Raw genomic sequence first — 24,210 nt, 5'->3', positions numbered from 1 at the left:
GCACGATATCTAAGGAAGTCTCGAGCTATTGCTTGCCTAAGGTAGACTATCTCGTGTTAAGCTGTAGAGCAAACTATCTACCTAGAGAGTTTCATCTGTATTTTTCGTAGCTGTTTACATACCACCACAGTCAAAGGCTGGCACTAAGACAGCATTGAATGACTGTATTCCACCATAAGCAAGCTGGAAAACGCTCACCCAGAGGTGGCACTCCTAGTAGCCGGCTACACGGCTCATTATCCCATTATCCCAGAATACCCTAGACCCACTCCAATTTGCATAACGCCCTAACAGATCCACAGATGATTCAGTCTCTATTGCACATCACACTGCCCTTTCTCACCTGGACAAAAGGAACACCTTTGTGAGAATGCTATTCACAGACTACAGCTCAGCATTAAACACCATTGTGCCCTCAAAGCTCATCAATAAGTTAAGTTCCCTGGGACTAAACACCTCCCTCTGCAACTGGATCCTGGACTTCATGACGGCCCGCCCCCAGGTAGTAAGGGTAGGTAACAACACATCCACCACGCTGATCGTCAACACAGGGGCCCCTCAGGGGTACGTGCTCAGCCCCCTCCTGTACTCCCTGTTCACTCATGACTGCACGGCCAGGCATGACTCCAACACCATCCTTAAATTTGCCGATGACACAACGGTGGTAGGCCTGATCGCCGACAACAACCGGGGCCAAGCTTCCGGCCATCCAGAACCTCTATACCAGGCGGTGTCGGAAGGCCCTAAAAATCGTCAAAGACTACAGCCACCCTAGTCATAGACTGTTCTCTGTTGTTATCATCTATGCATAGTCACTTTAATAACTCTACCTCAACTAACCGGTGCCCCTGCACATTGACTCTGTACCAGTACCCCCCTGTATATAGTCTCGCTATTGTTATTTTACTGCTGCTCTTGAATTACTTGTTACTTTTATTTCTTATTCTTATCCGTATTTTTTTTAACTGCATTGTCAGTTAGGGGCTCGTAAGTAAGCATTTCACTGTAAGGTCTACGACACCTGTTGTATTCGGCGCATGTGACAAATAAAATTTGATTTGATTTGAATTAAGAGGTAATTGAAAGCTATTGCTCACCTAAGCCTCTGCCAACAGGGAAGTAGCAATCAGATGGAAATACTATGGATCGGGCTTAGGGGTTTGACAAAATAGGAAATCATGGATTAATGTGGGTGAATTAGGAGAGCAATTGTTGCCTCAAAATCATCTATCACTAGAGGCGGACCAATTAACTTCATTAAAGAAGCTTAAAGGTTACCTGGAATTGATGTTAACTTTGTTGTTTGGTCTGTGTCAAGCACACACACACACACACACACACACACACACACACACACACACACACACACACACACACACACACACACAAAGTGAGTAAAGATTTGGGTAGCTTAAGTACGCAGTATATAGTCTCGGTGGTACCAGTAATCAGTGCGATACGGTATGATTAAATGTCGCTGCGTAAACATTGCCATTGATCTAATCTAAGGCACGGCATGTTTATTAATTCATCAGCCGTTCACCGGGAAGATAAAACATATCCGGAATTCAAATCTTTCTGCAGAACCATCGCCTCCCACTCTGCCGATAAATATGCGGCCATCACTTCCAGTGTATTCTATTATTAGATATTTAACAGTGGCGTATTAAACAATGCGCTCAGTCAAGAAAGGCCACAATGACCTGAATCTAACCCACAGAGTTATTGTAAAACAAAGAGCTGTGTGCTCCTGCTAGCCTGCCACAGTGTGCTACGCTGCTGGCCCAGCTCTCACATGTGGTTTGGTAGACAGGAGCTAGCGCTTTAAACACATCAGATTCTCAGGGCAGCGGAGATTAACGGAGAGTTTCTTTTTCCAGGTGTTGTATTGTGGATACAAGAGCTTTAAATGGTGATTTTTTACCAAGGAGAGAAATCCACTCAGTGGAAAGGAAAACAGAAACACAATATACAGCTCTGATCCAGCTCATGGGAGAGGAGAAACGAAAGAGAGAGACCTCATTCCACTCTGGGAGAAGGAGACAAAGATATAGAGATCATTCTGAATTCTCAGTTATTGATAATATGTGTGGCATTAACAGTGCATTCGGAAAGTATTCAGACCCCTTGACTTTTTCCATATTTTGTTACGTTACAGCCTTATTCTATAATGGATTAAAAACATTTTTTTTTACATCAATCTACACACAATACCCCATAATGACAAAGAAAAACAGATTTAAAAAAAAATATTTGCAAATTTATACCCCACGAGCCAAACACTTATGAAGAAACATTTCAATTTAGACCCTATCCCTAAAGGCCAACTCCCACGAGTGTAAAGGGTGAACAAATTAATCTCTGAATTCAACAAAATAAAGGCCCAGAATTCAAAGATAACTGCCATTTACCAATACACTAATGCTGAAAATATTTTTAAAATCTTAATTTAAACCATTAGTCGTTCATCACTGTTTAGGCCTATACATGTGTACAAAGCAAAACATTGATTTTGACATCAAATGAGGTGTCACTTATGCTTTACGACTTAATATACAGTGCCTTCGGAAAGTTTCAGACCCTTTGACATTTTTCAAATTTTGTTACGTTTCAGCCTTATTCTAAAATTGATTACATTGTTTTATTTACCTCATCAATCTACACACACTACTGAAAAAATTTGAACTATCGCATTTACATAAGTATTCAGACCCTTTACTCAGTACTTTTCTGAAGCACCTTTGGCAACGATTACAGCCTTGAGTCTTCTTGGGTATGACGCCACAAGCTTGAAACACCTGTATTTGGGGAGTTTCTCCCATTTTTCTCTGCAGATCCTCTCAAGCTCAATGCTGCCACCATGCTTCACCGTAGGGATGGTGCCAGGTTTCTTCCAGACGTGACGCTTGGCATTCAGGCCAAAGAGTTCAATTTTGGTTTTATCAGACTAGAGAATCTTGTTTACCATGGCCCGAGAGTCCTTTAGGTGCCTTTTGGCAAACTCCAAGTGAGCTGTCAAGTGCCTTTTTACTGAGGATTGGCTTCCGTCTGGCCACTCTACCATAGAGGCCTGATTGGTGGAGTGCTGCAGAGATGGTTGTCCTTCTGGAAGGTTCTCCCATCTCCACAGAGGAACTCTGGAGCTCTGCCAGAGTGACCAGCTCCCTGACCACGGCCCTTCTCCCCCACAGAAATGTTTTTCTATCCTTCCCCAGACTTGTGCCTCAACACAATTCCTTTCGACCTCACGGCTTGTTTTTGCACTGTTTTGCACATGCACTGTCAACTGTGGGACCTGATATAGACAGGTGTGTGCCTTTCCAAATCATGTTTAATCAATTGAATTTAACACAGGTGGACTCCAATCAAGTCGTAGAAACATCTCTAGGGTGATCAATGGAAACAGGATGCACCTGAGCTCAATTTTGAGCCTCAAAGCAAAGAGTCTGAATACCTATGTAAATAAGGTATTTTGTTTTTTTAAATTTTAAATAAATTAGCAAAAATGTCTAAAAACCTGTTCATGCTTTGTCATTATGGTGTATCGTGTGTAGATTGATGAGGAAAAATAATCCATTTTAGAATAAGGCTGTAACATAATAAAATGAGGAAAAAGTAAAAGGGGCCTGAGTACTTTCCGAATGCACCGTATGTGAATGGATGAAAGCTGTATGAGGAAGTTCTCATATGAAATTGATTGTGTCTTCTGTTTTCCATGCGGGGCTTCCTTCTTCACTGTTTCAAAATCTTTTCTCTGCCGTATAAAAGCCCGATAAAGATGTTAGAATGATAGAGAGTTACAGCTGCTAAAACCAAAGACACAGAGAAAACCAGATCTTCTGTGCTACCAACTGTGTAACAAAGGTACACAATCGGACTATTAATAAAGGGGAGAGAGAGATGGAGAGAGGTTGCATGCAAGGTGAAATCATTCTCAGTAACATTCCTCCCTCTCCACTCCCCACTCCCAAACCATCCTCATGTGTTGCAAATAACAAAAGAAGAATTCATTTTACGGTTTTACTAGTCGACAACCCAGGTATGTATTAGTCAAAATAGGGGGAAAGTTAGAACCATATGTTCATTTGAATGGGAAAGCACATGGTTGTAATTACAGACATGCTGTGGATGATAGGAGTGCACACAGAGACCTGCCCTAGACATCCCGGTACCCTGGACAATGATCAGTAAATTAAAACAATTATAGGGTATAAAGAACTCATATCAACAAGCAGGCCAACAAACACAAAATGGCGTCGCCAGGTCCCACATGCCTCCTTTTGTAGCACTTTGAAGCAATGTGATTTGTGTGGCAGACAACAACACAGACTCTTAACATCAAGGCACTTTTATTATTCTGTAAAAAAAAGTCATATAATCTGTTTATGATTTCCCTCCCAGCATGAAGGCATGTCTGCCTCAGAACCACCTGTCCTAGGGACCTACCATCGCTAGTGAAGCAGGCGGAAAGCACAAGGTTTCCATTGGATTTTCAGGCAACCCAACCTCAACAGGTGTTTGGAATGAGGCTCACGGCGGTTAGATGGGTCTGGAAATGGTTCTTCCAAAGATGCCGCTGGAAAAGCTCCACGGTGTTTAATAGAAGGGCATCCCAGTTTCGCTCCTCACCTCTATTCTCGTGATGTAGTTACAAACTACACTTGTACACAGGGTGCTTTGGGAGACGATTGAGTGAAACGTCGACTCCATCTCTTACCTCCCACAATAGAGCCAACGTGTGGTTCACCTGCAGATACAGTAGAATGAACCAGTGCAGTGGGTTGGTAGGCCTTACACACCCAGTCGGTCCAATATACCCAGCCTCCTTGTCTGTTTATGGATGTGGTCTTCATTAAAGTGGAGAGCAGAGAATCCAACACATGCTGCCTCAGATGTCTCCTGAAAGCTGCCTATCCCATTGGCCAAACAAAACACGGCAGAGTGGCTGTGAGGCTCGTATTTTTAAAGGTTTCAGCTGACATACCAGCCGCTTGACTATGGGAATTGGCTAGAGCAAAAACAACAGAATACCAACTCATATATTGAGATGTTGGTCGGCCAGAGCCATTGCTTTGGAGATCCTATCAGTGATGCATGCAGCTGACTCTTCATCACAGGTCAAAATGGCTGGCCTGCAATTATGTCTTTGGGAAGTCTCTGCTACTTTGATGCTACTTCTTTATTTATTTTACATTCCAATCATCTCCAACACACCTGAGTGGAATTTTCATACAAATTGAAGAGGAGTTTAAGAAGGATTTGGGTTTTGTGTCAAAGGTTTGCTTTTGTTTTATATGGACCACTGTCTTGTGATATTGACTTGTTTGCAAGTAGGCTTTCCAATTCAATTAGGAGTAGGAGGGATGGTAGAGTGAGGAAGAAACTGTTTGCAAATTCTGTTCTTGGCTGCATGTGATACAGTACATCAAAACAGCAATGTTTGTCAGACATGGACACTTAAAACAAGACCTACTAGTAGACCCACTGCACTGAAGGCAGTTCAATGAACCATGCTTGCGTGTTGAGCAATTTTGGCTGAAACCTGAGGACTTGTGTTCTCTCCCAGAGCTATAATGGCTAGACTTGAGTTGCATGGACAACCTGGGTTTGAAAGCCAGTCTGTCACACAGGAATTGAACATCTCATATTCTTGAATGTTTTTCTTCTTATCTTCCTCCCCAGTCATCTCTCCGCTCTCTGTATCTGCCCAGAAACCTACTCAATATCTTCTTATTTATCTCCTCTACACTCACGTCTTCTGTCTGCATGGAGTTTGACCAGCAACCTGACAGGTGACCTGTCGTGTTCAGCCAATAGCAGACGTTTCCAGCAGGACATTCCAGGCTAGGCCAGGCAGCAATCCCTCCAGGCAGGCGATGTATGTTCCCCTCCAAAACAGACAGGGGTGATAAGAACCTCCACGCTGCTCAATGTTCCACCTAAATACACAGCCAAGCCCTACAACACAAGGTCACATACACACGAACATGGGCGCACACACAATCACGACAGACAACACACACACACACACATACGCACACATACGACAGACAACACACACACACACACTCACGACACACACATATGACAGACAACACACACACACACACACCACCTCACTCAGAAGTCTGTCTCTCAGGGGACACTACAACCTCTCCCACACTGAAAAACCACCCATGTTTTTATGAGATTTCATAAATGTGAGGTCCTGAGGAGACGCATCACTGTGCTGGACCAACTCAATATTTACTAAGAATACGGCAGACTGGCTTTGGTATTTGTAATATGAATAAATTATGTTTGGTTTGGCATACCAGCACATTGGGCCAAGGCGACGAGATGGCTTTTCTTCACCTGCAAATGGAACATTCTATTTTGTACAATGGGCCCTGGAAATGGTATGGTGCAATGTGTGTTTAACCTCTTGTCTCAGTGGTGGGCCTGGTTTGACTGTTATACCCAGGCGGTAGATTTCCCCTGGAAGTCAAGAGGTGAAAACACTCTCCCAGAGCAAGCTGTGTGTTATCTCCTCTGCTAATGGCTCCATTACTAAAACAGACACATTCACACAGATAACAACAACTTTTGTCTCTGATTCTGTCTCACTAATCCAGTATCTTTTACTCCTCTTACAAATCACTCACTGTCTGATTCCAAGTCAGAGTCGGTAGATAAAGTTGATGTGCAGTGAGTGAAGTGCTGCCCCGGCCAAGATAGGGTCTCGAGAGACAGAAACATTTCTTTAACAGTCAAGTTTTCAGACCCCCAGACAGACACATACACGCGCGTGCACATGGATGTACACACACACATACACGCACAGCAGTCAGTTAGCAGGTCTGTGTGAAGTATGCTGTTAGTGAATGGCCTCCTTGTCAACACTGTGGCAAGGTGTATCCCTCCAGAGACAGAGAAACAGACATGGCTGTCAAATCAGTCAGTCAGCCAGAGGGGTAATCAGGGAGTCTCTCCCCCAGGAGCCTCCTCAGACAGCTGACACCTGCCAAGGGCTTATCAGAGAGGCGCTGGAGAGAGTGTGTGTTTGGGGGTTGGGTTGTGTACTGTGTGTGGCATTCATTGGACTACCAGTGGGGTGTCTGATCTACTGTATTGTAGACCTTTTGGGAAGGTAACAGGCATTTAAAAAAAAATATTTAAAAAATAACCCTATTGGGTTAATTCAGCCAGCCTAGTGTTTAATGATGACCTGGAATGTAAGCTTGTCCCTGGAACACCATTAGTCTATGCTCGAAGCTGAATTTCGGTTGTTGTTTCATCCCACTTTCTCCTTCTCTTTCCCCTCTTCCCCCTGCTCCCCGCTCCTCCTCCTTCCCGTGTGGCGTCTGTAAGTCCTCTGGTTTCTGATCATGGCTTTGGTCCACTGCTCAGCCGACAGGCATCCAGTAATATCATCCCTCACCCTGGCGGGGAGAGGAGAGGGGGACAGTATGACACCTCTGGTCGTGGTGACACACTACACAATCTCACCCCGCATGGCCCACGTTGTGAGTCCGATCTGAGCAAGGCTACGGGAGTGTGTGTGTGTGTGTGTGTGTGTGTGTGTGTGTGTGTGTGTGTGTGTGTGTGTGTGTGTGTGTGTGTGTGTGTGTGTGTGTGTGTGTGTGTGTGTGTGTGTGTGTGTGTGTGTGTATGTGATCCGTTGAGCTAGTGGAATATGCGTGTGTGATCAGATGAGCGCAGGGGTTAGGGAAGGTGTGTCCCTGATCTCGGAGCAACTGTTACATGCTTTGTTCTGCGGTAGGGCCTCTTTGGTCTTACTGCATGATGTCTCTATGGACAGTACATCACATGTTTACCTTTTAGCGTTTAGGAGCTGTTTTACAGTAGAATGCCTACATGTAAATAATTAATGCATTAATTATAATTGTTCATGTTAACCACTACAAATCTACTGGGTCACTGGTCCTGAATCGGGTCCCAAAGGCAGAATGCGTCCTGGACATGGATACTGTCATAGCCACTGAGGTCAAAACCAACATTTACGCTCTGGTTCATAATCTGATTATCCGAGTACACAGAATCAGCTTTAGTTTATCCAATTACCTTCAAATAACACAGTAATGCAAGTTTCCAAAACCACGCTGGCAAGAGCAGTGTGCAGAGGTTAATACAGTTACTGCTTCTTGTGATGGTGTGTGTGTGTGTGTGTGTGTGTGTGTGTGTGTGTGTGTGTGTGTGTGTGTGTGTGTGTGTGTGTGTGTGTGTGTGTGTGTGTGTGTGTGTGTGTGTGTGTGATGGTGTGTGTGATGGTGTGTGTGTGTGTGTGTGTGTGATGGCGTGTGTGCGTGTGTGATGGTGTGTGTGTGTGTGTGTGTGTGTGTGTGTGTGTGTGTGTGTGTGTGTGTGTGTGTGTGTGTGTGTGTGTGTGTGTGTGTGTGTGCGTGCGTGCGTGCGTGATGGTGTGTGTGTGTGTGTGTGTGTGTGATGGTGTGTGTGTGTGTGCATTGGAGTTGAGAGCTAATACAGTTATTTTCCGACCCTCAAACAACATTTGGGTTGCAGGTGTTGGGTCACTTAGTTGGGTTGTTTTCTTTAAAAAGAGCAAGGTTGGGTTGTTAATGCTGAGTTATTGGCGCTGGGTCATCGAGATATGACCCAATGGGTCAGATCAGAAGACTGGAGATGTAGTTGAGTAAGGGGGGTGGCTTTCAGATAGTTGTTTGTTGAGAGTAGATGTAATTCCTATTCATCTGTTCTGGTGTATAGTTATCACATGTTAAGGTTGAACATTTACATTTTTGTAGCTTCAATAAGGCTTACAGAAGAGTATCACTTACCTAAACGCCTATGCAAATCCCATTGTTGGAAAGATACTGCCTTATTATAATATGTAATAGATCATCTTAATATTCTAGTAGAAAAATTAAGGAAAAATGCAATATACAGCATGTCAACGTAACGTGATGAACACGAATGACTACTCTCACGGGTGGGAAATAAGATTGATCTGAAAGCCACACGCCTAATAATCCACACCTCCTGATAATGCATTCATAACCCAGCATGAAAGTCAAAAGTACCCAACTAATGGTTAAATTAACCCATGTTTGGGTAATCCCAACATGTTGGGTTATTCGTGCCACCCAACTGTCTGGGTCAAAATCACCCGGCGTGTGTTCAGTACAAAATTTACCCAGCGCCGGCGTTACCAAAGAACACAAATTGGGTTGTTTTTAATCCAGCATTTTTTTAAAGTGCAATGACTGTCCCCTGGGAGCATGACTCTATAGCTATTGGTCCTCCTTTGTTGTTTCAGGTTTTGGAATCAGGAGAGAAAGAGAGGTTTGTTTGACCAAATGACCTATCGCAGGGAAAATAATAAAAACGCAGTGTACCAAATCAATCGGGCAGCGTGACGACGGTGTAATTTCTTACTGACAACTTGCATAAGTCAAGCCTCTCAACATCCTGAGGAACAGAGACAGAACATGGAGCTGTGTGTTTAGTTTGAACGCAAAATGGCAGAAAGTGTCATTCCTGATGAATGTCTTAGAGTGAAGATAAGAACACACACACTCAGGTGCGCGCAGGCACGCATACACTGACGGACAGACAAAGACACACACACGCACGCGCGCACACACACACACACCCTTCCAAGCCTATTAATAAGTGTGTGTGTCCTGAGGAGTCAAGTGGAATCCGTTCCAACAGATAACAGTGATCGACTCGGGGAGCTGCATGTGGCCCGTGGCTGCCATCTGCCATATTCCTGCACTGTGGGGGGGGGGGGGGGTATATTTGGGGTATATTTGAACTACATCACTCTGTCAAAGAAACATCATCAGCAACCTTAAGCAGAGGTCTAGGGTAAGGTTACCCCGACCCCGACAAAACCTCAACTATTAGCGGAATGTGAAGATCTGACCCTGAATCAGAAGTTAGGGGGGGACGTCTACCTTCTCTATACTGATGTGTGACGGAGGGGGGTTGATGGAGCATTGGGTCTTACCAACAATAACATAGCCCTGGTCTCTGTTCATTGAGTGAGAAAACGTCCCGGTTGACAGCTCATTTCAGCCAGACCGTTTGGAAGTGTAGGACCCGCTCGGGAGACACGGAAAGATAAATACAACACATGACCAAAAGTTTGTGAACACCTGCTTGTCGAACAACTCATTCCTTAACCATGGTTATTAATATGGAGTTGGTCCCCCTTTTGCTGCTATAACAGCCTCCACTCTTCTGGGAAGGCTTTCTACTAGATGTTGGAACATTGCTGCGGGGACTTGCTTCCATTCAGCCACAAGAGCATTAGTGAGGTCGGGCACTGATGTTGGGCAATTAGGCCTGACTCGCAGTTGGCGTTCCATTTCATCCCAAAGGTGTTGGACGGGGTTGAGGTCAGCGCTCTGTGCAGGACGGTCAAGTTCTTTCACACCGATCTCGACAAACCATTTCTGTATGGACCTCGCTTTGAGCGATGGGCAATGTCATGCTGAAACAGGAAAGGTCCTTCCCCAAACTGTTGCTATAAAATTTGAAGCACAGAATCTTCTAGAATGTCATTGTATGCTGTAGTGTTAATATTTCCCTTCATTGGAACTAAGGGGCCTAGCCCAAACCATGAAAAACAGCCCCAGACCATTATTCCTCCTCCACCAAGTTCAGTTCTTGGCATCCGCCAAACCCAGATTAGCCCGTCGGACTGCCAGAAGTGTGATTCATCACTCCAGAGAAAGCGTTTCCACTGCTCCAGAGTCCAATGGCGGTGAACTTTACACCACTCCAGCCAAAGTTTGGCATTTCGCATGGCTTTTGTGCGGCTGCTTGGCCACGGAAACCCGCTTCATGAAGCTCCCAACAAACAGTTGTTGTACTGATGTTGCTTCCAGAGACAGTTTGGGACTCGGTAGTGAGTGTTGCAACCTAGGACAGACGACTTCAGCACTCGGCGGTCCCGTTCTGTGAGCTTGTGTGGCCTACCACTTCACGGCTGAGCCGCTGTTGCTCCAAGACGTTTCCACTTCACGATGACAGCGCTAACAGTTGACCGGGGTAGCTCTGGCAGGCAAACATTTGACAAACGGACTTGTTGGAAAGGTGTCCATCCTCTCTAGAAATCCCTTTTCTTTATCCCTGCTTTCTCTCTAGCTGCTGTCTACCATGCTTTTTTTTCTATCCACTCTTTCCATATATTTTCTTTTCTTACCCATCTATCTTTTCTCTCTGTCCATCCGTTATATCCATTCTCTTTTATCTCCTTTCCTGGATCTGCTATTGTACCTTGTTTGGAGAGTTTTTCTTTCCTCTCCTTCCAACTCATGTCTGTGAGGGCTGGTGAGAGTGACAGGAATGACACTGACTAGAAGCCTCGTGCTTTAAGTCTTAACTAATGACTCACGATCCAGCAGCTCCAAATATGATTGTCTGATACTCACTTGTTGAAGCCAGAGGAATCTCATTTTGAAATAGCCTAAATCGTATCTCTTTTTGAAGTGCTTTCCATCCATCAAAAACTATTAGTCATAGACACACATTAACAACAACAAAGTCGACCGGGAGTTATTGCATTTTCAGATATTAAAGTGTACAGAGGTTTTTGGGAATACCTCGCAAAGCCCACGATAATAACCAGGAGTTAGGCCTAAAGCCGTAGTGAAGCAGGGCCTTCTCTACTGATGCCCTCCAGGCATATCTCGCTGCTCTCCCTCCTCTCCTCCTCTCCTTGTGGCCACGTGCCAGCCGTCCCAGACTGAAGTGGAGGCAAAGTCAATTGCCAAACTTTAAACAACCACAAAGACACCAAATAATATCCCTGCTGTTTTGCTTTAGCATGAGACGGCTTCAATCTGGGTCCGGGATGGTGTGATCGCACCCGTTGTTGTGTTTTGGGATTCCATTCAGATTGGCTGCAGCCAAGGGACTGCGAGAGAGATGGATGGAGAGAGAAAGTGGAGATAAGGATAGATAAGGGGAGGGATAGATAGCCCCGGCTCACACGTTCAACCCTCTGATCCCAGGGTCTGTGAGGTTGAGGGAGAACAATAGAAGGATTGACAGAGTATAGAGAGAGAGAGAGGGGGGCGGATTGAGAAAGAGTCCGAAATGTTGAAAAGAGGGGGACAGAGAGACATCGATAGAGAAAGAGGGAGCGAGAGACAAAAATTAAAAAGAGAGAGTTACAGTAGTCCTGGGAATCTGTTGGTCCCAGCCCTCCTATCTGTCACGTCTAGTTTGGGTTCTGTGTGTTCCCTTTGGAACCTTAATGAGAACCCAGCACAGAACAGCGCCAGACTAGGGTTTAACCCTCGTTTGGCACTGAATCTGTCTCAAGAACTCTTTCCCTTTCTTTCTATCTCTCTTACTTTCTCACTTTCTTGCTATCTCTGTCTTCTTTCTCTCTGCCTCTATTACTCTCGCTACCTTTCCCCCAGTCTTTGTGTCTGTGCTACTCTGTCGTTTATGTTCCCCCCCTCTCTTCTTCTGTCTCCCCATTTCTTCCCTCTGGTCGTGAGAACGTTTGTGTTTCTCTGATAAGGCCGATTTGCTCTGATAAAAGTATGAATCATTCTCAGGCCTATCAGTGTTGACTAATCCAGCCTAAAATCAGACCTATTATCACCTTGCAGTGTCCCTCTCTTCCCAGATAACACATGTACTGTAATAGGAGTAACAGGAGACTCTAAAACACTATTTTCTGAGATTTCCTTGTTTCCATGTCATTTGCAATGGTGATGTATAGTAAACCGGCCTGGTAGTCCTGCGTGACTTCTGTGTAAACCAGCCTGGTAGTCCTGCGTGACTTCTATGTAAACCAGCCTGGTAGTCCTGCGTGGCTTCTATGTAAACCAGCCTGGTAGTCTTGCGTGACTTCTATGTAAACCAGCCTGGTAGTCTTGCGTGACTTCTATGTCAACCAGCCTGGTAGTCCTGCGTGACTTCTATGTAAACCAGCCTGGTAGTCTTGCGTGACTTCTATGTAAACCAGCCTGGTAGTCCTGCATGACTTCTATGTAAACCAGCCTGGTAGTCCTGCGTGACTTCTATGTAAACCAGCCTGGTAGTCCTGCGTGACTTCTATGTAAACCAGCCTGGTAGTCCTGCGTGGCTTCTGTGTAAACCAGCCTGGTAGTCCTGCATGGCTTCTATGTAAACCAGCCTGGTAGTCCTGCGTGACTTCTGTGTAAACCAGCCTGGTAGTCCTGCATGGATTCTATATAAACCAGCCTGGTAGTCCTGTGTGGCTTCTATGTCAACCAGCCTGGTAGTCCTGCGTGGCTTCTCTGTAAACCAGCCTGGTAGTCCTGCATGACTTCTATGTAAACCAGCCTGGTAGTCCTGCGTGACTTCTATGTAAACCAGCCTGGTAGTCCTGCGTGGCTTCTGTGTAAACCAGCCTGGTAGTCCTGCGTGGCTTCTATGTAAACCAGCCTGGTAGTCCTGCATGGCTTCTATGTAAACCAGCCTGGTAGTCCTGCGTGACTTCTGTGTAAACCAGCCTGGTAGTCCTGCATGGATTCTATGTAAACCAGCCTGGTAGTCCTGTGTGGCTTCTATGTCAACCAGCCTGGTAGTCCTGCGTGGCTTCTATGTAAACCAGCCTGGTAGTCCTGCATGACTTCTATGTAAACCAGCCTGGTAGTCCTGCGTGACTTCTATGTAAACCAGCCTGGTAGTCCTGCGTGACTTCTGTGTAAACCGGCCTGGTAGTCCTGCATGGATTCTATGTAAACCAGCCTGGTAGTCCTGCGTGGCTTCTATGTCAACCAGCCTGGTAGTCCTGCGTGGCTTCTATGTAAACCAGCCTGGTAGTCCTGCGTGACTTCTATGTAAACCAGCCTGGTAGTCCTGCGTGGCTTCTGTGTAAACCAGCCTGGTAGTCCTGTGTGGCTTCTATGTAAACCAGCCTGGTAGTCCTGCATGGCTTCTGCGTAAACCAGCCTGGTAGTCCTGTGTGGCATCTATGTAAACCAGCATGGTAGTCCTGTGTGACTTCTGTGTAAACCAGCCTGGTAGTCCTGCATGGATTCTATGTAAACCAGCCTGGTAGTCCTGCGTGGCTTCTATGTCAACCAGCCTGGTAGTCCTGCGTGGCTTCTATGTAAACCAGCCTGGAAGTCCTGTGTGACTTCTATGTAAACCAGCCTGGTAGTCCTGTGTGGCTTGTGTTTCTGATATATGATTTAATTGGTCCTCCTCTGGGAGTGTTTACCTGAGGAGAGTGTACATGTTTCTCTGGTACTGTGGGCCTGGCCAGGGACAGTAAGCAGAGGGGGTGTAGCCATTAAAGGAGTCCCGTCTGAAACGGAGATCCTATGGCTCTCAGACAGATAAGAGCCAGCTGCTGCTGTTAGGGCTGGGACGGCTGCTATGTCTGCCCTCCCCTACACATACACACAGAAACACACACACATGCCTGAACAGTTGGAAATATATACGCACACACACCGACGCACGCTTGCAGACAGACATACACACCTCAGACCCCCCACCGTCTCCAGGCCACTTCTGCCATGACAAACCTCTTCACTCACTCTGGCCTCCTCTCCCCTTCCTCTCTCACTCTCTCCTTCCCCTCCTCTCCCCTCTACTGCATCTCCTCTCCTCCCTCACCCTGGCTCAGGTCTCCTCTAGGGGAGACACAGTGATTTCCTTTGCTTTTCTGTCTCTAGTCTCCAGTCTGCCTCACAGCCCAGCAGGCTGCTGCTTCTCCTCACTCCCTCTGGGGGACCAGAGGAGGAGGGAGGATAGGGAGCAGGGAGAGGATAGTTACCATGGTATAAAACACTTGTGCTATGATTCAGACTACTACAATCCACCACACTTCCTTTACATACACTGGTTGACAAATGGCCGAGGGACAACTGGAATCCATGCACAGAGATGCTGTATGTCAAAGATGTGAAGCATGCAATACTTCATATCAGTGGCTATTTTCAGGGGAAAAACTGGGTCCCAGTAATGCACTATGCAGTGTACACTCTAAGAAATATTGGGGACTCGAGAAACCCTGGAGTTCCTCAAGTAACAATTGCTTGTCAATAGTTGATATTTGCACCTTGGTTAGTTGAGGGGCTCCTGGGGGAAGCCTTTAATTGAGGCGTGGCTTAGTACATGTCATTCCTGTTCACCTGTTCTGTTGTATTGTCATCACATGTTAAGGTTAAACACGGACAGATTTGTAGCTTCAGTGAGGCTGACAGAGCTGTATGACTTCCTCAAGAGCCTATGCAAATCCCAAAGTGGGAATCAGCAATGTTAATACTATATTAGAATATGTAACATGCATAAATATTCAAGGAACATTTGAACTTGCATTGTACAAACTTAACACCATTACATTTACGCTAACGGTTGACCAAAAATAACTATGTGAAAGTCACGCCTCCAATCTGATAGGCTGCCACCTCTATATTATTACAAATGAAACCCCTCCCATCACAAAAAGGTTCCAAAGGGTTCCTCAAAGACCCCTTTTTCAGCTGGAAAGGTTCCGCCGGTGTGGCAAGCCAGAAGGTTCTTCCAGGCACCTTTACTTCTAAGAGTGTCATGAAATGAACAAAGGCTGGGTTAGTGCCATTGTTTTGAAATGAAAGAAACTGTTCTGTACAGTTCATCCATGCAAACGTTATTGTTGATTTGTCTTACTAGTCATTGTGTCAAAGTCCATCCTAGGTTTTATACATAATTCTCACTACAAATGATTCCATTGTTTTTGAACTCTCAACTTTTAAATGAGACATTTCCCCCTGTATCTGTAACACTAGAAAGCAAGTGTACACTAAATGTTCATAATATTCCTTTTTTGATAAAGCTGTCTGCACTAGTGTAGTTCTTGATTAACCTTGCTGAAAAACAGTACTGTATGTTATTGGTACACATGACTTGTATTATGATAGTGTAGAGTATCTAAAATGACCATTATACTGTGTAGAGGGTCTGTTGGCCAGTTAATGCTGTACTATGTACACAAACATAAATCAGAACCCCAAGGTAATGAATCTCTTCCTGAGGAGACACACACCACACACACACACAGAGTATACGGAGGCTCCAGACAGGTCAGATGAGACTTGTCACGTCCGTTGACACACGGCCCAATTAAAGGGGAGAATTAGTCCAGGACTGGGTGACCTCCCCAGGAATCTCCCTCCCATGCTGTGTGTACACTGTCAGACCCAACCACCAACCCTCCCTTTAAGCACTCTCACCTGCTAATTAGGGAGGCCAGGAGCTGTGTGTGTGTGTGTGTGTGTGTGTGTGTGTGTGTGTGTGTGTGTGTGTGTGTGTGTGTGTGTGTGTGTGTGTGTGTGTGTGTGTGTGTGTGTGTGTGTGTGTGTGTGTGTGTGTGTGTGTGTGTGTGTGTGTGTGTGTGTGTGTGTGTGTGTGTGTGTGCGTGCGCGTGTGTAAGGCACTGAGTGCCCAGGACTGTCAGAGGGAACCCAGTGGATTTGCAGCCCAAGATGTCCTTACATAAATATTTGACTTTACTATTGTAAGTCTATGAGAGTCCAGTCCAACACACGTCATAGCCATGGCCAGCAGCTACGATTTTCAATTCAATGTCATTTATTGTTTTAAATTAATAAACATGTGTGTCTAGCTCGCATGTATGAATTCCTTAGTCATTAAACCCAAGTAGCCTTTTGTATAAAAATGTTCCGCTGGGGTTCTAGGAGTTTCATTGTGAGGAGATGTAGTCTATCCGACACTGTGTTTTTTACTTTGGATGGGTTTGATGTGTGCAGCTTGCAGCTGTGTATGAACTGGGCCAGACCCTGTAGGACCCAGAGATGGGAACAGCCAAGGCTAAGGCACAGTGACAGTGGCATCAGGAGCGTTCAGCCACATTCCCAGCTGTAGTCGGTGAAGGATTATTCATCTGCAGGGAGAAGAACAGTAGCCTTCTGAAACAACACACACACTAACACCTGCTGCCCTGTCAGACCAACAGCAGCCATGGACACCAGCTACGACCACGTGGAACTGAACTAAGATGTCCTAGGAGTCTGCCGTTAGCTGAAGCTCCCGATGCAAGGCCTCTGTGAGTGTAGTTGAGTAAAGAACGTTTTGTAGCTGTATGTCAGTGTATATGATCTGAGCTGAACGAGGCCTCGAGGAGCTGGGAATGGAGAGGTGAGTGATGATGTGAGCGGGTTGAGTGTTGAGAGTTGTGTAAGACTAGCCCTGAATGATCTTTAAAACAGTTGTTGGGGAGCTTTCAATGTCGTCTCTGAGGAGAGCAGGCACACAGCTCAGATTGGTGTGTGTGTTGAGAGAGAGAGAGAGAGAGAGAGAGAGAGAGAGAGAGAGAGAGAGAGAGAGAGAGAGAGAGAGAGAGAGAGAGAGAGAGAGAGAGAGAGAGAGAGAGAGAGAGAGAGAGAGAGAGAGAGAGAGAGAGAGAGAGAGAGAGAGAGAGAGAGAGAGAGAGAGAGAGAGAGAGAGAGAGAGAGAGAGAGAGAGAGAACAGAAACTGACAAATGCTAGGCTGGTATGTGGGAGATGGAGGAAGGGAAGCCTTGTTGATTATCGACCAGAGAGTCATACTACTTCTCACTGTACACATCAATGTCAGTCATTATGACACAGGTAGTGTGCCTTTTTTTTAAAGCTTTATATTCCTCCCTTGTGTGATAGTCTAAAGGAATTGTGTATGTTTTGTTGGGGTGGGGGTTGTGTGTCTGTGTACAGTCAGTATATCAGCTTGTTTGTCTATGTACATGTATCTGTGTGTGTCTCAGCATGTCTGTGTCAGAGCAGTAACATATTCAGAAGGTCTGGGGGAGTCTCCAGTCCAGCCCACCAGCCTGGAGTCCTCTTGGCTCCCTCTCCCTAGGAGGAGGAGCTACTGGAACTTTTAGTTCCTAGTCCCTCTGTGCAGAGGACATCATTACCTACTGGAGGAGGGGTTAGGGGAACTGTGGGAGGGGCTATGGGAAGCCTCAGTGGTTAGCTCCTCCCAGCAGAGGGCATATCACTCTACTTACTCTCTCTGGCGTGGAGACTCAGAGCTCAGAGCTACATGGGACCAAAGCCTGGCTGTCTGCCTCACTGTCCGACTCCCACAGCTACCCTCGGGAGAGAGAAGGAGTGAGATAGAGAAGAGAATAGAGAGAGAGAGAGAGAGAGAGAGGAGTGAAGAGATACGAGAGCTACACCACCGTTTTTTCTTCTTTTCTTGTAATAGCTGTTGCGTTGTTGATGACGAGCGTTTGGCCAGCTCTGGTCTCGGTCTCGGTCTCCCAGGAAGAGGCAGGGTCATTGAAGTGAAATTGTGTGTCCTGTCCCGTCGCTTGTGCCCGTTTAATTTTTCCCTTCTGAACACTGGAACCATACTGGGACATTATGACTCTACTGGGCTCTGAACACTCCATACTGATACGAAGCAAGTTTAGATCAGGTAAGATCCTATACTGTGTGTGTGTGTGTGCGTGCGTGTGTGTGTGTGTGTGTGTGTGTGTGTGGGTGTGTGTGTGGGTGTGTGTGTGTGTGTGTGTGTGTGTGTGTGTGTGTGTGTGTGTGTGTGTGTGTGTGTGTGTGTGTGTGTGTGTGTGTGTGTGTGTGTGTGTGTGGGTGTGTGTGTGTGTCTTTTCATGTCTACTCACCTATCGGTAATCACCTATGCAATTGTCCATTCATTTGTCCATCCAACCCTTTGGACTGGCACTTTGTTGATGTACTGCATGAACGGCCTCTAACATATGATACAATGTTTGCACTGGCGTGGAATAAGGAACATGTATTTGTTTCAGTGCCATTGTCCCACCATCTGTACTTGTATTTTGTTGATAGTGTACAGTAGTACAGGTACATGCTCTTTCTTTATGCTTCATCTGTGGTAGAGTGTGATTGGCGTTGCCTCCCGTTCAGCAGAGCACAGAGACGTACCAGCAGGATGAGGGAGGTTGGGTGACAGGTGTGTGTAATTTAGTAGGGCCTGGCTGATAATGTTGTGGAGGAGGAGCAGAGGGACTCCGTCATCACAGAGTTGATGGAGGATACCACCCGTTAGAGGTGACACCCTTTCATCACGTTGCTCTGCTCTGTGGATGCTCTGGTGTATAGGTGCTTTGTTATTGAGCCGCTCGTAGAAGTCAAAACACGTGACCCCGGGTACGTGTGTGGTTGGGATCAATCCCATTTAGATTTTGTTCATTCGGGACGTGAACTAAAATTCCAGTTCAAGAACAGCTAAAATCCTCATTGAAAATAATATATTTGAATTGAATTGGAATCGACCCCAACCTTGTGCACTTGTTTACAAGAGTTCTCTTGTACAGGTTCACTTACTTGTTTGCTTTTGAAGAAAGAGTAGTGGGAGGTTAAAGGTTGTCAGCATTAGACTGTGATGAGAGCGGTGTGTGTGTGCGCATGTTTATGTGTGGTGTGTGTTGGTGACCTTACCTGCCTGTCTCAGAACAGTGTGGACTACAGTACTGATTTTAAACCCTTCTAACACACAGCAGCTGTTCGGGCTTCTCCTTGTATCTCCCTCTATCTCTGTTCTTTCTCATACACTTAAACACACACATACACATACAAACGTCTCTCTCCATCTCTCTCTCCTCTCTCCATGTCTCCTGTATATGCAGTCTACTCTTTATCTTGCAACTTTTGTCTCTATGTATATGTCTGTACTGTGAACAATACTGCCCCCTCTCTGAAGGGAATGTCACTGACAGCCAGAGACACAGCCAGTCTAATGCTTGGGACTTTCTCCATGTCCTGCTGTCACAGTTTGATACACACGGTTTATAGTCAAGCAGCATTTTATCCAGTGATTCATTTCACTGTGAACAAAACGTAGGGAACAACAATACTTGAAAGGCTTTTGCCAACTCTCTTTCTCTCTCTTCATTTGACTCCAGTGCAAATCTCTCTGCACTCGACGCGGTAATTGCTTACCAGCAATCGCAGGCCAAATTGTGCTTTTCCTCTGTGTTGTTTAGACCAGCAACCGCGCGCTGGGAAATGACCTCTGGGCTCTGGGGGGAGAGAGTGAGATGTAAGGGCTGAAGTCATTGTAGTGGTATGGTCAGAGAGAGAGAGACTTTCACACGGCAGCGGCTCAGGGATTTGGTGTTTTGGTGTTGCTGTGTAACACACATTAGGCTGATAGACCAGTTATTACTGCACTGCTGATGTGGGGAGACTGTTTAGTCTGACATGCTGGGTCAGAGAAAGAGAGAGAGAGAGAGAGAGAGAGAGAGAGAGAGAGACGGAGAGAGACGGAGAGCCTGGCTGAGGTTATTACAGTTGGTGACGTGTTTTTTGTTGTTGTGATGTAATGTTACAGCCCTTTCATGTATATTATGTGTTCGGAGTTCCAGTTTATTAGAGGAAGTTGGCCAGTCAATCGAAATGGATGTCGCCAGGACAAGAAATGACATTTGAAATGTTCTCGGTCCGTGGCTCATTGGCTGTCAAGGAGAGAGAGGCTTGTGTGAACACGCAGTTAACACATTTATTTAGTGACCTATGCTGGACTCAAACTCCCAACTCTACTACTGCCAGCTCCATGCTCACGCCGACAACAATAAGCTATGGGAACTACTACGGGTGAGATATTCTAGCAGCGAGGGATAAGGATCTCAGAGGGGTCCTAGGGGACGTGGATATGTTTAACTATTCTAGTGGGGAGCAGAAGTCCCCCACAATTCTTACCGTCTGGGGACATTTTGTTAGTCCCCACCAGGTCAAATGCTACTTCTAGGGGGTTGAGGGTTAATGTTGGAATTAGTGTTGGGATTAGAATTGCGTTAATGGTTAGGGTTAGGAGCTAGGTTTAGGTTTAGGGTTAACATAACCTTGTTGTAAACCCTGGTATAACGTTCCAGTAATGTCCATCTAGCATGTTAATGATTTTTTACATTTATTTTTTCACCTTTATTTAACTGCGACCTGGCAGTTGGAACACCAAGCTTCCCTACGTAAACACAGTGTATTGTATCTCGATAGCTCTCTCTCCCTGAACAGAGTTGTAACCGTAGCGCTGGTGTGTCTGTGCTATCTCTGTGGGGTTTCAGAGGGCCAGTTGTTGGTAATATAAAGCAGGGAAGTAACTATAACTCAGCTCAGAGCCAACTCTGTTACACACTGACAGGCACCACACTTCCAAGAATCGCAAAGGACAGGGTGAGGATGGATCTGAAAATGATTGGCCCTAATGCCATAAATTAAACAGTGTGTGGAAGCAGAAGGGTGCGTGTTTATTGGCACTGTGAGTGAATGTGTGGAAGACGTTAGAGAGAGAGAGTGAGAGAGAGAGAGAGAGAGAGAGAGAGAGAGAGTGAGAGAGAGAGAAAGAGAGAGTGAGAGAGAGAGAGAGAGAGAGAGATACAGAGAGAGAGAGAAAGAGAGTGAGAGAGAGAGAGACAGAGAGAGAGAGAGAGATACAGAGAGAGAGAGAGAGAGAGAGAGCTCAGGTTAAAAAAATGTTGGAAACCGTAGTCTTGTTTGGGGAGGAAACCCTTAACTATACCCTTTGACCTCTCCAGGAGCATCGCAGCTGCTTTGACAACAGTTGTGCCATGGTCGTTATGACTGTGTTGCCGTGTCTTTTTGCTCCAGGAATCATTTTGATTTGATTAGACTGATCGACATTTCTGAGAGAGAGAGAGTGAGAGAGAGAGAGAGAGAGAGAGAGAGAGAGAGAGAGAGAGAGAGAGAGAGAGTGGGAGAGAGAGAGAGAGAGAGAGTGAGAGAGAGAGAGAGAGAGAGAGAGAGAGAGAGAGAGAGAGAGAGAGAGAGTGAGAGAGTGAGAGAGAGAGAGTGAGAGAGTGAGAGAGAGAGAGAGAGAGAGAGAGAGAGTGAGAGAGAGAGAGAGAGAGAGAGAGAGAGAGAGAGAGAGAGAGAGAGAGAGCTCAGGTTAAAAAAATGTTGGAAACCGTAGTCTTGTTTGGGGAGCTCCTCTTTAGAGGAAACCCTTAACTATACCCTTTGACCTCTCCAGGAGCATCGCAGCTGCTTTGACAACAGCTGTGCCATGGTCGTTATGACTGTGTTGCCGTGTCTTTTTGCTCCAGGAATCATTTTGATTTGATTAGACTGATCGACATTTCTGTCAGTAATTGAGATCACCAGAGCAGTGAACAGACTCTCCTGACATGGGCCCTTTTGACAATTGGACGGGCTATTTATGAGCTGTTTAGAAGATATGAATCAGATATTTGGAGATCCATAAGGTGTTAAACCTGGCTGGGATCCAGTGCGGTGGGTTACCGATCCCTTGACGGAAAGAGAGAGGAAGCGAGGAGCTAAAGAGAGAGATTCAAAGTAATTCGAAGGGTTACTATACTGAAAAATGGTTTGCTCTAGACTTGAAACGTATCTGTGACATACTTTGTCACAGGGTCCTGTCAGAGTGAATGGCTGTGCTCTTGCCATCTGATGTACAGGTCAGGAGGTTACGGCTCGGGGATGTAAACTCAACCAGATGTTTAGAGAAGTGTGTGTCATTATTAAACAGAAGTAGATGGCCTGAGAGGAGGGAGAGATAAAGCCAAACCACACACACACACACACACACACACACACACACACACACACACACACACACACACACACACACACACACACACACACACACACAGACCAACACACACACTACTGGTCCAAACTTTTCGAACAGCATTCAAGGGTTTTTCTTTCATTTGACTATTTTCTACATTGTAGAATAATAGTGAAGACATCAAAACTATGAAATAACACATATGGAATCATGTAGTAACCCCCCAAAATGTTAAACAAATCAAAACAGATTTTAGATTTTAGATTCTTCAAATAGCCACACTTTACCTTGATGACAGCTTTGCACACTCTTGGCATTCTCTCAACCAAAAACGTTTAATCGGTAGTGTCCACCACTCCTCAAACATCGCTCGGTATGTGTCACAGTGTTCCCATGGCGAATTGATAAAACAGATCTCTGAGGCTACGTAGCAGCTCTGTCCAGTCAACGGTCCACTCCAACCCCAGAGCAGCTAAAGAGTGATAAGCCTAAAGAGAAACACAACGAGAATCAGTAGATCCACAGAGAAAGAACGCATCATACCACAATATGCCAGGGTGCCACTGTGAGACCCTCCAGCTGAGGTTATGGACCAGTGTGTTTGTCAGAACACAGAGAGACCCTGACAGACCACACACTGCCTAGCAGATCTGTTTAAAGGCCAGGAGCTGTGTTCATCATTCCCTGCATCCTGTTCACAGAAATATTTGTCAGCCCACAGTGCCATTTCTTCCTTGTTTTGTGTGTCTGTGCAACTCTTCTACGTCATTACCGCACAGAGAGGTTGGCACACAGAGAGGTTGGCACACAGAGAGGTTGGCACACAGAGAGGTTGACATGAAGCTTGTTTTGAGGACGGGAGCATCAGAACTTTGAGAACTTTTAAACAGTGGTGTGTTCTATCACTGAAACTTCGTTGATGTTGCTTCATGAAACTGTCAAACCCGATTCTCTAACCGTCACACAACCATAACTATACTTTCTCTGCTGCTATGGTACTCATCTGACATTAGTAGCATACTCAGTCTCTCTACCCCTCCTCTGTATCTCCTTCCCTCGCCCTTTTCTGCCCTTCCCTCATCTCTCTGTCTCCCTCCCTCCCTCATCTCTCTGTCTCCCTCCCTCCCTCATCTCTCTGTCTCCCTCCCTCCCTCATCTCTCTGTCTCCCTCCCTTCTCCATCTCTCCCCCTATAGTTCTGCAGTTAAGACTTCAGCAGAGGAGGACTCGAGAGCAGCTTGCAGACCAAGGCATCATGCCTCGTGAGTAACACTCTTTTACACACGGAGTCATGTGCATGTGTACACACACACTCACACACACACACACACACACACACACACACACACACACACACACACACGCTCATAAGTGTGTGTGACACCATGTACTGCAATACTATAGTGAGAGAGAAAGAGCGAGAGAAAAAGAGAGACATTTAACTTGCAACTGACAACGGCGATGAAACACGACACGCTACATGGGCCTCGCTTCTACAAGCTGACGCACTTACCTCATGATAACACAACGTAGTCCTTAACACTGTAACCAGAGACCCATCTATCCTGATACCACAATGTTTAAGCTGATCTAGGATCTAAACCTCTAACCCCATAATATGTTATAGCGGATATATGATCACCTCTGTGATCTATGTGGAAGTCATGAATCATCTTGCACAGTGAGACAGTAAGGGAGTATCCGACAGACAGACAAACAGGCAGGGAGACAGGTAGG

General features: G+C 45.7%; 1 protein-coding gene across 7 annotated transcripts in view; it reads left to right on the top strand.

The window, feature by feature from the left end:
* Positions 1-24,210, top strand: part of myocd (myocardin) — a 149,259-nt gene that overhangs the window by 99,941 nt on the left and 25,108 nt on the right. For 5 of the 7 annotated variants that reach the window (XM_064950621.1, XM_064950626.1, XM_064950625.1 and 2 more), the window contains one exon: positions 23,670-23,735. The exons of 1 other annotated variant lie outside the window; for it this stretch is intronic. In XM_064950621.1, coding sequence (XP_064806693.1) covers positions 23,670-23,735 — 66 coding nt within the window. Of the gene's footprint in view, positions 1-17,957; positions 18,365-23,669; positions 23,736-24,210 lie in introns of those variants that run through there. One more of the 7 variants, XM_064950627.1, reaches the window with a different exon arrangement.

This window comes from Oncorhynchus masou, chromosome 31 (assembly GCF_036934945.1).
Source record: "Oncorhynchus masou masou isolate Uvic2021 chromosome 31, UVic_Omas_1.1, whole genome shotgun sequence".
Classification (NCBI taxonomy): domain Eukaryota; kingdom Metazoa; phylum Chordata; class Actinopteri; order Salmoniformes; family Salmonidae; genus Oncorhynchus; species Oncorhynchus masou.
This window is presented reverse-complemented; position numbering and strand designations above follow the sequence as displayed.